The 17,931-nt window shown below is 40.9% G+C and overlaps 1 protein-coding gene across 6 annotated transcripts in view; it reads right to left on the bottom strand.

Annotated features, from left to right (window-relative positions):
• The window catches only part of LOC140196247 (disks large homolog 1), a 485,196-nt gene that overhangs the window by 70,933 nt on the left and 396,332 nt on the right, over window positions 1-17,931 (bottom strand). For all 6 annotated transcript variants that reach the window (XM_072255108.1, XM_072255109.1, XM_072255112.1 and 3 more), the window contains 2 exons: window positions 16,957-17,113; window positions 15,433-15,535 (listed from right to left, as the gene is read on the bottom strand). In XM_072255108.1, coding sequence (XP_072111209.1) covers window positions 15,433-15,535; window positions 16,957-17,113 — 260 coding nt within the window. The remainder of the gene's footprint in view (window positions 1-15,432; window positions 15,536-16,956; window positions 17,114-17,931) is intronic.

Raw genomic sequence — 17,931 nt, 5'->3', positions numbered from 1 at the left:
ACATTGAGTGAGAGGTTGATGTTGTGGCACCATTCAGCCAGATTTTCAGTCTCCCCCCTATATGCTGATATATCACCACCTTTCATTTGGCCTATGATCGTGGTTGTGTCAGTTAATTTAAATATGGTATTGGAGCTAGGCTTAGCCACACAGTCATAAGCATAAAGAGAGAAGAACAGGGGGCTAAGCACACAGCCTTGTGCTGCAACTGTGCTGGTGGAGATTGTGGAGGAGATGTTGCCAATCCGAACTGACTGGGATCTTGCAAGTGAAGAAATCCGGGATCCAATTGCACAACTAGGAGGACAGTACATTGGCCTGCATTGCAAGGGCATCTGATTATATGAATTAAAACAGCTTGCTGCAGGTAACACATTCCATTGTACTACTGCATCTGGAATATTATGTATAGGCAGAGAATATCGTGTTGAGCAAATGAACAAAAGAATACAACTATATTTAATGGTATGGGGGTGGGAGGCAAAAGTTCACAAAATTGACTGCTGAGATGTTATGTTAGGTCCAATGAAAATAGGTAGATTGAGCTAACAGAAGAATGAAGAGTGAAGGGTCACCTCCTTGAAATATAAAGAACTGTTACACATGGCTTGAGAGGGAGATACCAAGAGAGTGTTTCATCTAGTTCAGTGTGTGCAGAAACAAAGCTCAAAGCCTGACATTAAGCACTTCGCCATTCAACTGAGGAAATGACTCATCTTTGGAATTCTCTAGCCAAGGGAATTCTGTGGAGGCACCCACAGTATGTACATTCAGTAATTCAACATCATTTTGTATATTAGAGGCACTCAAATAAAAGATCAGTGGTGATCGCCTACTTTTGCCTCTTAATTTTTTGTAATATTTCATGCATACCTTGCATTATTAACATGTGCTAGGATGTTAAAATAAAGACAATAAAATATGCAACTGATATATTTTTTAAAAAGGAACTTCTTTCCCATTCTTCAATTCTTTGCTGGAATCTGTGGGGTTTTGGTGAGACTGTGGAAGAGAAATGAAGATGTTCTTGAACCATGGCAGGTTTGGTTTGCCACTTTCAGAACAGATTGAATGAAAACAAGATTACAAGGTATTCTAAAAAGGGTAAGATTCTGTAAAGTGCATAAATAAAATCACATGGCTGAAATAGAACAGCCCTAATTTTAATCTGGACCAGGATGCTTTTATTTTAGTGCTTTATTCTGTCTCACACAAACTATTTTGCTACATGTCAACTCACTCCACAAGAGCAGCAGTGCCATTTGAGATTAGGTAGCTGTGAAATGGCGGCACTTTTAAAGAATGAACAATTTTCACAAAGGGCAATTTCACTAAAAAAAAAATCATTTGCTGGAGGAAACATTTCTGTTTCAGAACTTCATCTTCAACCTTGTTTTCCAACAATTTATGTTGAAGTACTTCTCCATTTACTCTTGATACTCAGTCATACTTAAGCTAGGGTATATTCAGTAATTGAACAGCTCTTTCAAAAACTTGAGGTGAACATGATGGGCAAACTGTTGTGTACTTTGTGTTGTGTAGTGCTTCAAACACTGTACACAATGATAGATGCAATATTTAATCCTTTTCTATGTTATAATAATAAGCAAATGCTTTGAGAGGCTGGTCGGGGACTACATCTGCAGCATGCTACCACCCACACTGGATCCCCTACAATTCACCTACCACATAACCGATCGACAGATGAAGCAATAGCCACAGCTCCACACACCACCCTTACACGTCTGGAGAAGAAGGATGCTTTTGTGAGAATGCTGTTCTTGGACTACAGTTCAACATTCAACACCATAATTCCCTCCAGGCTCGACAAGAAGCTCAGAGACCTTGGCTTTCACCCTGCCTTTTGCAGTTGGATCCTGGACAGTCAGATCGCCAGCAGGTGGTAAGAGTGGGCTCCCTCACCTCTGACTCTCAACACAAGTGCCCCTCAGGGCTGTATCCTAAGCCCCCTCCTTTACTCTCTGTATACTCATGACTGTGTCGCCACCCTCAGCTCCAATCTGCTAATTAAACTTGTTGATGACACTACATTGATTGGCTTAATCTCAAATAATAATGAGGCAGCCTACAGAAAAGAAGTCATCACCCTGCCACAGTGGTGTCAAGAAAACAACCTCTCCCTCAATGTCGCAAAAACAAAGGAGTTAGTTGTGGACTGCAGGAGGAAATGAGACAGGCTAATACCTATTGACATCAATGGATCTGGTGTTGAGAGGATGAACAGCTTTAAGTTCCTCGGCATACACCGATGATTTCACATGGTCCGTACATACTGGCTGGGTGGTGAGAAAAGCACAACAGCGGCTCTTTCACCTCAGACAGTTGAAGAAGTTTGGCATGAGCCCCCACAGATCCGAAGGACTTTCTACAGGGGAACATCACTGCCTGGTATGGGAACTGTACTTCTCTCAATCACAGGACTCTGCAGAGAGTGGTGCGGACAGCCCAGTGCATCTGTAGATGGGAACTTCCCACTATTCAGGACAATTACAGAGACAGGTGTATAAAATGGGCCCAAAGGGCTCGAGTCACCCCAACCACAAACTGTTCCAGCTGCTGCCATCCGGGAAACGGAACCATAGCATAAAAGCCAGCTCCAGGTCAGCTTCTTCCACCAGGCCATCAGACTGATTAATTCATGCTGATACATTTGTATTTCTATGCTATATAGTATGTCCAACAGGACAGTCAATCTATTACAAGTTACTATAAATTGAACATTTAGACAGAGATGCAATGTAAAGATTTTTACTCCTTATGTATGTGAAGGACTACAGGAGTCAATTCAATTCATGATAAAATACATCGTCTGAAGTCACATCACAGCTCATTTCTTTATTCCATCATGCTTATGTGAATTGCTGCATTCACCCGAGGCTAAAGTTTGGTTCTTGATCCACCCCTCTGTTGATTTATGTTGTGGGGATGATGATCCATTTAATTGACGTTTGAGATTTCTTCGTGATTTTTGTTGCCAGATCCCCACAATAGGGATGTTGAAGACGCTGCTCTTGCATTCTCACAGCTGGAGTGCCTCATTCTTCATGATGCTGTTTCCAGATTTCTGGATTTGAAGTGCTGCTGTTCACAGATTTGTGGAACGAGGCTGAATCCACTTTCAGTGTGCCGTTCCTAGGTACCCGGAGCAGGCCTACCTCCCTTGTCATGATGCAGTTCTGGAACCTGGAATATATCGTTTTATATGATGCACTTGTCAGATTCCTAGATCTAGACTACTTTGTTCTTATGATATTGTTGCAAGATTGCTACACTAGGTCTCCCAAGCCCCTTTGCACCTGATCCTGAATTTCTCAGTTCAAAAGTTCAAAGTAAATTTATTGTCAAAGTACATAGATCTCACCCTGAGATTCATTTCCTTGCAGGCATGCTCCATAAATACATAATAGAATAATAACCATAATAAAATAAATGAAAGACCACACCAACCAATGTGCAAAAGACAACAGACTGTGCAAACACAAAAAGAAAGAAATGATAATAATAAATAAATAAGCAATAAGTAGAGAACATGAGATGAAGAGTCCTTGAACGTGAGTTCATAGGTTGTGGGAATATTTCAGTGATGGGCAAAGTGGAATGCAGTTATCCCCTTTGGTTCAAGAGTCTGGTGCTTGAGGGGTAATAACTATTCCTAAACCTGGTGGTGCGAGTCCTGAGGCTCCTGTACGTTCTTCCTGAAGGCAGCAGTAAGAAGAGAGCATGCCCTGGGTGTTGGGAGTCTCTGATGGTGGATGCTGCTTTTCTATGACAACTCTTCATGTAGATGTACTCAATGGTGGGGAGGGCTTCATCGTGATGGACGGCGCCGTATCCACTACTTTGTGTAGGATTTTCCGTCCAAGGGCATTGGTATTTCCATACCAGGCTGTGATGTAGCCAGTTAATATACTCACCACAACACATCTATAGAAGTTTGCCGAAGTTTTATATGTCATGCCAAATCTTCACAAACTCCTAAGGAAGTAATGGCGCAGCCGTGCTTTCTTCATAATTGCACTTATGTGCTGGGTCTAGGACATGTCCTCTGAAATAATAACTCCGGAGAATTTGCTCACCATTTAGAAAATAGTCTACACCTTTATTCCTGCTTCCTTAACACTACCTGTCCCTCCACCTGCCTTTGTATCGACTGCAAACTTGGCCACAAAGCTGCCAACTTCATCATCCAGAACACTGACGTACAACATGAAAAGAAGCTGTCCCAACAGAAATCCCTGCGAAAGACCACTAGTCACCGGCAGCTAAGCAGGAAGGCCCACTTTATTCCCTCTCACTGCCTTCTGTCAGTCAGCCTATCTTCTGTCCATGGTGATATCTTCCCTTTAACACCATGCACTCTTATCTTGTCAGCAGCTTCACGTGCGGCACCCTGTAACAGGCCTTTCCGAAAATCTAATTAGCTCCTCTAGCACCTTCTCCTTTGTGATAGTGACCAACTCACTTTTGCTCCGACTTCCTTGAAATCCTGGCATACTGCTGGTGTCTTCCAAAAGTGAACTTACTAAGTTCATCCGCTATATATTTGTCCCCCATTACTATCCCTGCATCATCATTTTCCAGTGGTCCAATATCCACTCTAGTTGCTCTTTTAATCTTTATATATCTGAGAAAAGCTTTTATATTATTGGCTACCTTATCTTCATGTTCCATCTTTCCTCTCCTTATTGCCTATTAATTGCCTTCAGTTGAAAGCTTCCCAATCCTCTAGCTTCCCACTAATTTTTGCTATATCTTATGCTCTCTTTTGTTTTCTTGCTGTTTTTGACTTCCCTTGTCAATCAAAGTTTTTTTTCCATCGATCCTTTACAATACTACTTCTTTTTGGGATAAACTAAGCCTGCACCTTCCGAATTACGCTCAAAAACTCCAGCCAATGCTGCTTTGCCAACTTCCTCACTATTGCTCTATATCGATCAACTCTACCCAGCTTGGCTCTCATGCCTCTGTAGCTCCCTTTACTCCGATGTAATACTGATACATCTGACTTCAGCTTCTCCCTCTCAAACTGCAGGGTGAATTGTACCGTACTATGATCTGTGATGTGTATCAACAAAGAACGTGCAGCTCTGACCTGCATCAATGAAGAAAACAATGGCAGGTGAATGTTGTGGCCAACCTTGCCTTACCCCAACATGGCTTTAATGTTTCTTTGTTGTCCACACAGCACATCATGTATATTCTTGACACACAGTTTTGTTTTTTATTTAGAGATACAGCACACAAAAGGCCCTTCCGGCCCAAGAAGCCCCTGCTGTCCAATTACAAATTTGTGACCAATTAGCCAACTAACCCGTGTGTCTTTGGAATGTGGGAGGAAACCAGAGCACCCAGAAGAAACCCATGTGGTCATGGCGAGAATGTACAAACTCCTTACAGCGATGGAATTTAACCAGGGTCACTGTTGCTGCAACAGTGTAACACTAACCAATACGTTATTGTGCTGAAGCCGCCGTTATATATTTTAAAGACCTCAAGGCCATCAACAACAGGCATATGTGTGCTGAATGCATGAAGCATGGTTGGCCCCTTGAGAGAGTGGCTATCCTCTGCACTTAGCAGTGACAAAGGGGTTTCCTTACCCAATACCTCTAAGAGTTTCAGGATCTTCAAGAGGCCGTTCTTGTCCGCTGCCCCCCTCCCACCCCACCAAAGGGTACATTGAAATACTCGCAGCGAAGGAAATCTCACAATATCAAGACCTGCTGGAATCTGCACACCTAAAGCAACACCTTCATCTCTCCCAAGGTGATGTCGCTTCCGCAGAATTCACACGAAAACAAGACACCCTGCTTAGGTAGAATGCTCGCACTGCCAGGGCAAGATGACAATCCCTTTCCTGCCACGTTAACAGCTCTTTCAAAGAAAACTATACGAACTCTGGCAGATCATATCCTCTCCCCTGCCAGCATTATAGACCTCGACATATGCTCCAACTCTAGGTTCAGGGTGTTTCGTACAATTTTACTGTCATCACAAACCAAGTGCATGAGCAATCTCGTCATAGTGGACAATAAAGTAATTGAGTATAATGAATATCCACCACTAAGTACAATACACCTTTTTAGAATTGTCAAGGAAATTATAACATTTATTTCCACTACTCTAAGTGGTTAATGATACTTGATTGGCTCATAGCCGTAAAGGAGGTAACATTTGGACCATTGAGAACAGATGGCTCAGAGTTGCTACTTTATCTTTAGTGAGAACAGACAGCTGCTTTAACCGCAGTGCAAACTTAAACGCCATTTCCAATTAAGCAAAACCAATTTAACCAACTGTGCATGTTAATATTTATTTCTCCCTCGCATGCCACACGGTATATTCTGTATCAGGGTCACAGCAGCATGCTGGGAAAAGCTTTATTTCCATTCCTTAACATTCCTCAAAGCAATGCAGCTGAGCTAAAGATAATGTGATATTAAGATTAACATGTTTTCTCTTGAGGAAAATTTATCAGCTTTGTTTCAAATGATTTACAAAACCATTGGCATGAGGCCTCAATGAGAATGGGATGCAGGATCATAAAGTATACCTTCAGATTTCTACTTGCTGGAAGATATAAAAGATGGAAAGATTTTTTTTAGTTCACGTCCCTAACCTCCCATACTGCAGATAAATTTGCCTTTAGATAATCTTCCTACAAAATTTTCAGAACTTTTAGCCACCCGTCTGTAAATCCTTTAGGGAGCTCTACCGCATACACCTCTACTCCGAAAAGGTAAAGACACTTCTCCAATCATTGTACAACTCATACCTCTGCATTTCAAAGATGAATTATTTATGACCTCAGCAGCTCAGATTCATCAAGTAGATCTTTATGATAACATTATAATCTTCAAGCACATTAATAAAATGTAGTGCAAGTTGTTGAATACACCGCTCATCCTCTTCATCAGTCATTGACTCAAAAGTTAAACTTTTATTACTCAAGGTCTTGAGGCACTGTTTAACTCAAGGCGCTAAGAAAGGTTTACACAGGAAAGTGACAACAGGGGGAGATTTGCATTTCACAGATCCCTCACTGCATGCAGCACATTTATATGGAGCTTACAAGTTAAAACTCAAGGAAGAATGCTGCCTCACAGAACAGAAAGAAAAAGACGGACATATTGGCTCTGGTGCTCAAGCACTCTGGCATCAATGGGGCATGGGAGAAAAGCATCACAAATTGAACAGGAACAAACAGAAATGTACACAAGCTACAAACTGTCAACACAATTGGCAGTTGTTAGGTACGTAGATTATGACCAAAGAAAAATGGCTGGAGTTGTTCAGCACGTTAGTAAAAGGGTGCTTATTGATGCATGAAAAATCAAACTTGCGAAAATAGTGAAAAGAAAACTGCTAATATTTACAGAAGGATATCCACCAAAAACAAACACAATAGCTACATACTTGTTGTTGTCCAGTGTGAACCCATCTCTCTCCCTTACTGAGGGTGAAGAGCTCCCATTTTTTAGGCACTAGGACATACCATCTTTAATTACCAACAATGTTAACTTAAGACTAGATATAAATTAGAATATGATGCGCCCCACAATGTAGTTACAATTATATTACAAAATACAGAAGTATCTATATTAAATACAGTATCATCATCATCATCAGGTGCCGTGCCCAGTTTCAGCTTTGACTGCCATGGCCCACACACTCCTGTTTTGGGTCAACTGGATCAACTCATTGGTATTCATTTCCAGTTCTCTGGCTGCTGTCTCCATCATCATTTGTCTTTGTCTTCCTCTTGCTTTCTTCCCTTCAATCTTTCCCATAATTACCATGCATTCTAACTCCTCTTTCCTAATCACATGTTCAATGAAGTTACGTTGCCTTTTCATAACTTCATACATTATTTCTCTTTGTTGTGTTTGCTCTGTTAATGACATCCTCGTTAGATATTCGTTTCATCCATGATATTCTTTGTATCCTCCTCAAAAAACACATTTCTGCTGCTACAATTTGTTTCCTCATGTTACTAGATATTGTCCAACATTCTGAGCCATATAGCATAACTGGATAAACATAACATTTCAGTACTCTGAGGCGGGTTGTCATGCCTAGTTTAGTATTGGTCAGTATGGGGTGTCAGGGAGGGATAGCAGGTGGGGGAACATGTCGCGTCCTTTTCAAGGCAGTTAGTACACCTCTGGTCCCCACCTGGCACTCAGCTCTCACCTGTGGCTCCTCGTAGCTGTTTGCTTGCGACAGGGGCCACACCCCGGCTTCGACAAGCCGGCTAAACCAGGTGAGGGTAGCCGACAGATCTCAACCCCTCAGTGAGATAGGGAGATGTCTATCCCAGCACGCGAAGGCAGACTCCGGTGGATTGAGCGGACGAGACCAATGGAAGGTCCAATGGTCAAGAAGGCGGTCTCTGCAAGTGTCATGGAACATGCAGAGCACGACAAGCCACAGAAGACGGCCTGGTCATCCACTGCGCCTAGTCCCATCTCCAGCCGTCTCAACTGTCTTGCCACTGGATCCAGATGAGAATTGGGAAGAGAGAGTGAGGCTGACACTGTGCAACTCACCCTCACTTAAATCCAAATCATGCGCTAGTCTTGACACCATCAATGGTGTTGAGGTCTTCATTGACAACAATGATGGACGAACAATTGGTCAGTATACTCTTCATTCTCGTAAAGGTGTCTTTTGTCATACCTATTCTTCTTTTGATGTCCATGTCACACCTGCCATCTGATGTCACCCAGCTTCCTAAGTAGCAAAAGTTCTGTACTTGTTTTATGTCTGCCCCATTTATTCTCAGCCTGCAGATAGGATTCTCCTTCTTTTTGGATATCACCATCCATTCTGTCTTTTTGCAATTGATAGATAGACCCATTTTTGCACTTTCTTCAACAATTATATCAATTAGGTTTTGTAGTTCTTCCTCCGTACTTGCAATGAACACAGTGTCATCTGCACATCTGAAATTATTGATATTTTCACTGCCAACTTTGATTCCCAAGATGTCTCTTATTTTTTGTAATATTGTTTCACTGTACACATTAAGTAAATCAGGGGAGAAAACACACCCTTGTCTAACGCCTCTCTTGATTTTCGTAAACTGACTCACTTCTCCATCTATTCTTACAGCAGCAGTTTGTTCCCAGTACAGATTTCTGATTAGGCGGAGGTCTTTCGAATCTAGATCTAGAGTTTTCTGTAATATTTCAAACAACTTATTGTGCTTCACATTATCAAGTGCTTTTGTGTAGTTGATAAAACAAACAAACAAATCTTTTTGTACTTGAATATTTCGTTCTGATAGTATCCTTAACATCAATATTGCATTTCTTGTACCTTTGTCTTTCACAAAACCACATTGTTCTTTACCTATTTCAGCTTGTATCTTACTTTTAGCTCTTCTCATTAAAATTCTTAGAAGTATCTTGGTGATATGACTCATTAAACTTATGGTCCTATGTAATTCACATTCTATTGCTCCAGATTTCTTAAGAAAAGTGATAAATACTGATATTTTCACCTCTTCTGGTATTATTCCAGTCTCATGTCATTGATTAAATCAGTAAGTTTTTCAATTCCATAATCTTCAAGGGCAATAATCTGTTCTATTAATAATTCATTTCAGGACCTGCTGCCTTTCCTTTCTTCATCTTATTTACTGCGTTACAAACTTTAGATTTTAAAATACATAGACCTTCAATGTTATTCTTAATTTTTGGTTTTTCGCCTCGATCGTCTTTCAACAATTCCTGAATATACTCAGTCCATCTGTTCATAATCTCATCTTTTTCCATGATAATGGTACTGTCCTTTGCTTTCAAACATCCACCTGAAGAACAGAGGAGCTTTATACCAGTGATATTCTTGATTTGTTGATGTACCCTTTTTGGATCAGTAATAGGGATTCTTTTCTATTTGCTCACATTCCTGGTTTAACCATTCTTCTTTGGCTTTTTGACACAAGCTTTTAACTTTTTTGTCTAAGGACTTATATTCCATAGGATTTGCTTTCTTCCGTCTCCTTTCTTCAATTAGATTTTTGATTTCATCTGTCATCCAATTATTCTTTGTCCTTTCTTCTTTAGGAATCACTGACTTTGCTGATTCTACCAAGGCGTCCTTTAGAGAGTTAAATTTCATTTCTACATGATTGCTATCATCTTCAACAGATTCTATTTCTAGACTTTGAAATCTATTCCTTACTTCAATTGTGAATTTTTGTCTTAAGTTTTCTTTAATTAATTGCAAGTAGTCAAGGAATTGTTCAGGAATTTGCCTCTTTAGATTTTTAAGTTTTACTTTCACAAGACATACTACTGGGTTATGGGCACTATTACAGTCTGCACCTGGATAAGTTTTGCATTGAGTCACTGAGTTTCTAAGTCTTTGGTTTATAATGATAAAGTCAATTTGATTTCTCGAGTTATCACCTGGACTTTTCCAGCTCCACAAGTGTCTTGGATGGTTTTTAAAGTTGCTATTCATAATGACCTGATTACTCATCTTGCACCATTCTACCCATTTCTCAGCTCTTTCATTTCTTTCCCCTCATCCAAATTTTCCTATGGCATTTCCATCAGCACCTTGTCCTACTTTAGCATTTAGATCTCCCTTGACAATAACAATATCTTGAGATTTGCATCCATTCTTTGCTTGTTCAAGCTCTTCATAGAATTTATCTATATCCTCATTTGTTCCATCTGTTGTTGCTGCATATACCTGTATAATTGCTAAGTCAAATTGTTGTCCTCTGAATCTAACAAGGAGCACTCTTTCTGGTATTGCCCAATGTCCTAAAACACTTTTTGCCATGTTTTCATCCATAAGAACTCCTACTCCATTAGTATGGGATGTTCTACAAGAATAAATTAGTGTTTTATTTCAGTATGCACACAACATATACACATTTACATATCCCCATTACTGAAGAAATTGAACATTCCAGTGCGTGGTGGGAAAGGCACTGGAAAGCCAACTCGAGCACATTAGCTCGGTTCAGAACCAATTATGGGAATATAGTGGCGAAGACATGAAAGTGCGTACATGCACTGCAACAACAGCAGAATGACAAGACGGGCGTGCGTGCGTGTATGAGGAGTGCAATTACCAAGTGCTCTCCGTCACACCACCACCCTCCTCTCTTGAGTGATGATGCTTGGTCGCCGAGACAGGCAGTCTGCATTTTTGGCAGACTGAACCCTGGTCAGTTCTGATTCTGATGAAATGCTTTAGGATCTTTGTCAACCCCGGTCTGTGCTGGCACAGCTGTGGAAAATCAGCAAACACCCTCCACAGGCCATCGAGATGGGAGAAGTCAACTTTCCCAGGCACCTTACAAGCCATCCTCAATGAGTACTTCAACTATACAAATATCAACAGAGGCAGGAGAGCCAGCATGTTTCTCACGATGCCATTGCTGGTGTGGCTTTCTAGGCCTTTTGGTTCCTCCCTCGCACAAACTAGCATTCAAATGAGGCAGAGACTTTGGTTTTAGCACGAGTCATGCCAAAATATGAAACAGCACCATCTACGCCTGGATTAACCCAGCGATGTGATTGGCTATTTCCCTTCCTCCGTAACTCATGGGACACAGACAACTCTCTCCCCAGAATCATGACAACTGATAGTTTCTCCAGCAACCCCACTTGGTCATACAGCTCCAGTAGTGAGTTCTGCCAGTGGCTCAGACTTCCAGTCACCATGGACACATTGGACAGATGTTCGGTGACAGCAGTTGACAACAAAGGCAGGGGCATGATTTTTCTAAATAAAGGACAGTGAGCTACCAGAATCTAAAAGAGCTTTACCAGGCTCTTTCTCCTCACATTCTGCTTGGTTTCCATGACCGTACTCCCAATCATTACAGTCATTTTCTTCATCGTCACATTCTCCTTCTCTTGGTATACAGCACATACCTGACAATCTGGGCTTCTTGAGAGAACACAAAGAGGACTTATGACCTTGCTGCTGACAACGGTAGCAAGTAAAAGTCTCAGAGGAAACCATGAAAGGGTCTTTGCCCTCTTTTCTCCTACTTCCCAATTCCACGAAGCACCTTGGAGGGTTGGGGTATCTGTTTCTTCAGAATGGTGGTTGTGATGGTGCCCCCTTGTGGGCATTAAGGTACTGCAGTGCAAGTTGGGCCGCGGTGAGTCTATCCACTGGCCCATGCTCTCAGACCCATGTTCTGGTGGCCAGAAGAACCTGCAGCAGCTGCTCCAGAACAATGGCCTCACCAATCTCTTCCTTGGATTTCTGCTGTGGTTAAATCCATTGGTGGTAAAGACCCCTCAGATGATGATACATCTCACTAGGCGATTCCCCTAGTGGTAAAATATTGGAATGGAAGCGTTGGCGATGCTTCTGCCGAGATACCAGATTTAGAGAGCAGCGCCTCCTTCGGGTCAGGAGAGTTGTTGGACTGCTCTTCATCCAATGCTGTGTAGGCTTTGAGAGCTTCACCTGTCAGTAGTGACACGAGCTGGAAGGCTCGTACCTCCTCTGGCTATTGCCATATCTGGGCTATCCTGTCGAACCCGAGGAGATGGATTCCAATTATCGTCACCTTGTTGATAGAAGGTAATTTGGGACCCTTCTGCAGGCTTTGGAGTTCCTTCCTAAAAGCATCCTCTCTCCTCTGCTGGGCAAAGAAACAAGTCTCGGTACAGACTTTCCAGGGAGGATTCGGAGACGGTGCCGCTTGAAGGCCCTTCTTCTTCTGGCCTGAGTATGGTCTTGAGCTGAAGTTCCTCCTCCTCTGAGGTCTCCATTGCCTCCCAGGCATCTACTTCACTTTTAGCCTCAGGGAGTTTCCTGACTTGGGACCACAATTCCACACTTCCCTGAGTTAAACACACTCCTTTTTCACTGGCCATCCCACCACTGCCATCATATGTTAGATATGTGGGTTACAACTAGAGGAAAAATGCCTGGAGTCACTTAGCATTTTAGTGCATGAGTCTTTAATTCGATGGGTCAAAAATCAAACTTGCAAAAATAGCCAATATTTACAAAAAGATATATCTCAGAAAACACAATCATAACTCTGTACTTTTTGTTGTCCAGTGTGAACTCCTGGCAGCCCCTGCCTCTCTCCCCTACTGAGGGTGAAGAGCTCCTTTTTTTTTGGCACAGGGCATACCGTCTTCAATTACCAACAAAATTAACTTAAAACTGCACATGAATTAGAATATGATGCACCCCGTTGGGCCGGCTGGTGGCGCAATGACATCAGCGCCGGACTCTGGAACGGAGGTTCCCGGGTTCGAACCCAGTCGGGTCCGCTCCCGAGTATGCTTTCCATCTGTGCCGGGTTGAGTATCGAGATCGCAATTCGACCTCGTAAAACAAAGGGAAAAGTACCGTGAGGTATCTGCGTGAGAAGCGGCACGCCACACAGTCTCTCTCTCACTCCGCGCCTTGTAAAGGCATGAAAAAGACATTGTCCCCCCAACATCGCACACGCACGGACGCACGCATGCAGACGCACACGCACGCATGCGCCAACAAAAAATAAGATGCATCCCACAATGTAGTTACAATTATATTACAAAGTAAACTGACGTATCTACATTAAATACTGTATACAAACACATACGCATTTACACATCCTCATTACTAAAGAAATGGAATATCCTTCCATGTATGGTGGGAAAGACGCCGTAAAGCCAACCTGAGCTCATCTACTCAGTTTAGGACCCATTCTCAGAATATACCGGGGAAGATACTGAATTCGTACACTCAGCTCAATGACAGGAGAAAGACAAGGCAATGTTTGTGTGTGTATGTGAATGCTTGTGTGTAAGGAGTGCTTTCACTGAGCACTGTCACAGCAGTAATTTGTAAAGAATAATTACTAGGCTAATCTGTGTAATGTAAATATCCAGAGCAGCTGCCATTTGATTTAATCATTAGTCACGAGTACAGCAGCGACTGTCAAAGATAGACTTCAACTAAACCTTTGCAAACTTAAAAAAAAACCTTCATATCATTAGGGGAGGTAAGGTATTTTTAAACCATCATTCTGATGATGTCTTTGCCTCGGTCCATTGAACTCATTGGATCAGATGGAATGTTTAAAAAGCTATGACTCACGGGCTTATTCTTGGCTCAAGTACAAGCACATTTTAACTTCTCATTGGGAATATGACATAGATATTAATGTGATTCCTGCAGGTTTTGCAACTGAATTATGTGAAAACAGAGGGGGAGGCAGGCTTTTAAAATAGAAAAAAAAGGATGAAGTGATTTCTCAAGTTATTTGTATCATCTGTTGAGTAACAGCAAGTGTGCTTCACTGCAGGAGTTAACATAGATTACCGATTCATTAAATTGGCAAGATACCAAGAAATCACCCAGCAGTGACACATTAGAATATGATGGACATCATATGATATATGAATACTTGCACTTTGTTTTAATTCACATGATTTTAGAAGCATCGTGTTTCATTTACCACTTCCCTCAAATCTGCCATTTCAAGTGTGAACTGAGTTAAAATAAATCACAACAGTTAAGAAGCAGAGGTTGGGATTATACACTTTATCTGATTACATGGCATCTAGCCATTACATATATACACACACACACATCCGTTAGTCTCATGACACCATGGATTTGCGCCTTGGAAGTGCCTTGCTCAAGGACACACACACTGCCTCAGCCAAGAGCAGCATTAATGTAACAGTGAAACTTAATGGAAAGGCGGCTACAATAAAGCTCATGAACTTCATGATGGTTGCTTTCCTTGTGAGATGATAATTTTACAATACTTGCACCTGTACTTCAGATATTCCACACCAACCCATCGACACCAGATTCCTTTCTCGTCAGCTCAGGAAGATCTCTAGGTTGCTTAAGTGAAGCTTAAATACAGAAACAAACAAACCCTGCGCATGGAGAGTTTGGCCCACTCCCATCAGGGAGGAGACTGCCGAGCATCCACTCCAGGACCACCAGATTCTAAAACAGTTTATTTCCTGAAGCAGTAAGGCTGATCAACACCTCCAGTCACTACTCAAACACTCCACAACCCCAACCACCAGCACTTTATCATTTCCTGTCAATCTCCTTATGTACAGACACTGCTGTACCTAGTGTCACTTTATGTACATAAGCTATCTTATTTATATTTATTGTGTGTTGTTTTATTGTTCTTTATCTTATTGTGCTTCATTTACACTGCATCAGATCCAGAGTAACAATTTTTCATTCCCCTTTACACTTATGTACTAGAAATGAAATGAAATATTCATGAATTAGGTATGAAATGGGAGATAGCCAAATATTTAATAAAACAAGGTTATTCAAAATTCATTTATTTTAATAACCTTGTGATTAACTGTAGGATAACAGCATCTACAGAAATAAAAGTAAAAAACAAGACATTTGTTTCTGATTGCTGAGTAACTGATTCAACCTACTCACCTTCTGGCCTATATTGTGCTACAATAGTGACCGCTTGGCCAGCATTTTTCAGCGCTGCCGCTGCCTGCTCGTGGGTGGCGCTCCGCAGGTCAATACTATTCACCTATTTCAAATATCAAAGGCAATCCATAGTTAGAAGTGAACACTTGAAAGTTTCTCTACATTCCCTAAGTTCTTTCAAGTCTCAGGAAGCATCTTGTTTTTAATAAAAAATCTAGAAAATATTGCAGTTATAAAATTCCAATGTTGAAGTGACGAAAAAATTCTTTTACACACGACTATAAAGCTTTAAATCCTAAATTTACTCGAGTTCACAGCTGTCCAGAAGTTGAGAGCAAAAGGGAGAAAAGAAATGTTGGATGGGAAAAAATTGTGGAATAAGAATATTTTAGTGACTCTATTTGCAAACTTCCGAAAGGTCACTTGACACTGAAAGTGATCTGCAGGGTTCTATTGTTTGAAAATATGGATTTCAGCAAAAGACCCTAAATACCTGAGCTCCTTAGAGGAAAGAATGAAATCATAAATATTATGTTCAGGATCATCAAGTTGGTTGAAAAAGTAGAAAAGGAGAAGGTATGTGATCAAGAGTGAAAACACACTGTCCCCTTTGTACTTTTATTATTTATTCATTGAAAATCAACAGAAACTTACTAATCCTAATGTTATCCTAAACAGAAGAATTATTAAGTGCATGGTGCTTACTCAATTTTATTTGATTCAGACAAGTGCCAAGTCCTGTAATAATCAAGCAGTACTTACTGCTCATGGCAATTTTTAATTTTCTTTTGTTAAGTTGGCATATGTCTTACTTCTTGACACCCTATTTACTGCCAATAAATTACCATTAATCCCAGGGACCACTTCACTGCATTGCTTTGCGAAGTTTAAGGTTAAAAAGAGATTGAAGGCAGTGACTTAATGTTAATTTTTTTATTAATGTTTCAGATCCTCAGACACATCCCATTGCACTGTATTAGTTTTCTACTCAAGCCAAACCAAATTCTCTATAAAAGTTATAATTAATTGAATTCTAATAAACATGTTGGCACGTGGCCAAGTGGTTAAGGTGTTTGTCTAGTGATTTGAAGGTCGCTAGTTCGAGCCTTGGCTGAGGCAGTGTGTTGTGTCCTTGAGCGAGGCACTTAATCACACATTGCTCTGCAACAACACTGGTGCCAAGCTGTATGGGTCCTACTGCCCTTCCCTTGGACAATATTGGTGTCGTGGAGAGGGGAGACTTGCAGCATGGGCAACTGCTGGTCTTCCATACAACCTTGCCTAGGCCTGCGCCCTGGAAACCTTCCAAGGCGCAAATCCATGGTCTCATGAGACTAAGGTTTGCCTATAAAAAATATGTGAATGCAAATACAATATTTTGATTGATTTGAGAAAGATTAATAAATCAAGAAAGATTATACATAGGAGTTTGTGGAAACTGGTACTTCCAAGAGAAACTACAATTACATTCAAAATGAAAGAGGGAAATTATAAAAAGATAAATCAAAATACAAGGCACTGTACCGAAATGATCCTGTCGCCTTTTCTTAGTTCACCACTCAGGTCAGCTGGGCCTCCTGCTAATATGAAGGAAATAAAGATTCCTTCTCCATCTTCACCGCCAACAATGTTAAAGCCTAGTCCTGTTGATCCTCGATGCAAAACCACTTTTCTGGGCTCCCTACAATGACAAAACACAACAGGAGTTTCCAAACATCATTCTAATTAATACACCAGACAAGATTTGCACTCCAGCAAAGGGAAATCTGTCAGTAGAAATCTGCAGGAGAAAGATGAACAGATGATTAATGACCACAGTGATTGCTCCATGCAGACAACATTATAAAGTGACAAAGAAATTAATTCAGTAGGCTGTTTTCCATCTATACTTGGAATTTTTGAACCAGAATGAAGTGAGAACAGAAGGAAGTTGGGATAATTAAAAAAGCTTGATGTGATTTACTCTTCAAAATATTTTAAAGTCAATTTGATAAAGTATCTGCGGAAGGGCTTTTGGATTTTTGCAAATGGCAGGTTGGGATCCCCCTGCTTTTGTCTGTCTAAATCACATTCAACTATGAAAATAAAGAAGAAAATGCCAATGTGCAAACCTGAAACAAAAACAGAAATAATGATCGTTTCTTTTCCACAGATGCTGATTGACTTGCTGAATTTCCAGCCTTTTTTGTTTTATTTCATATTTAGCAAATAGAGAGAAAAGAGAAATATAATCTCAAAATTAAAGTAAAAAGCTTGCTGGACAAAGACATATTTTGAATTAATGATTCACTGTTGACCATTTTGGGAACAAAATACCAGAAGTACATCCATTTCTGGTTTAATCCATCTGTAAAGGTGGTGCTATAAGTGGATGAAGTCAAATGCTTGCAGTGACCAACGATGGCTACTGGGAAAACCAAAGACTGCTCTAGGTACATGTTATTAGACAGAACATCAAAATCACAGGGGATTTTCACACAGTTTTAAGGAATCAGAGGA

Source organism: Mobula birostris, chromosome 4 (genome assembly GCF_030028105.1).
Source record: "Mobula birostris isolate sMobBir1 chromosome 4, sMobBir1.hap1, whole genome shotgun sequence".
Taxonomy (NCBI): domain Eukaryota; kingdom Metazoa; phylum Chordata; class Chondrichthyes; order Myliobatiformes; family Myliobatidae; genus Mobula; species Mobula birostris.
The sequence above is the reverse complement of the archived record's forward strand: the minus strand, read 5'-3'. Positions and strand labels throughout refer to the sequence as shown.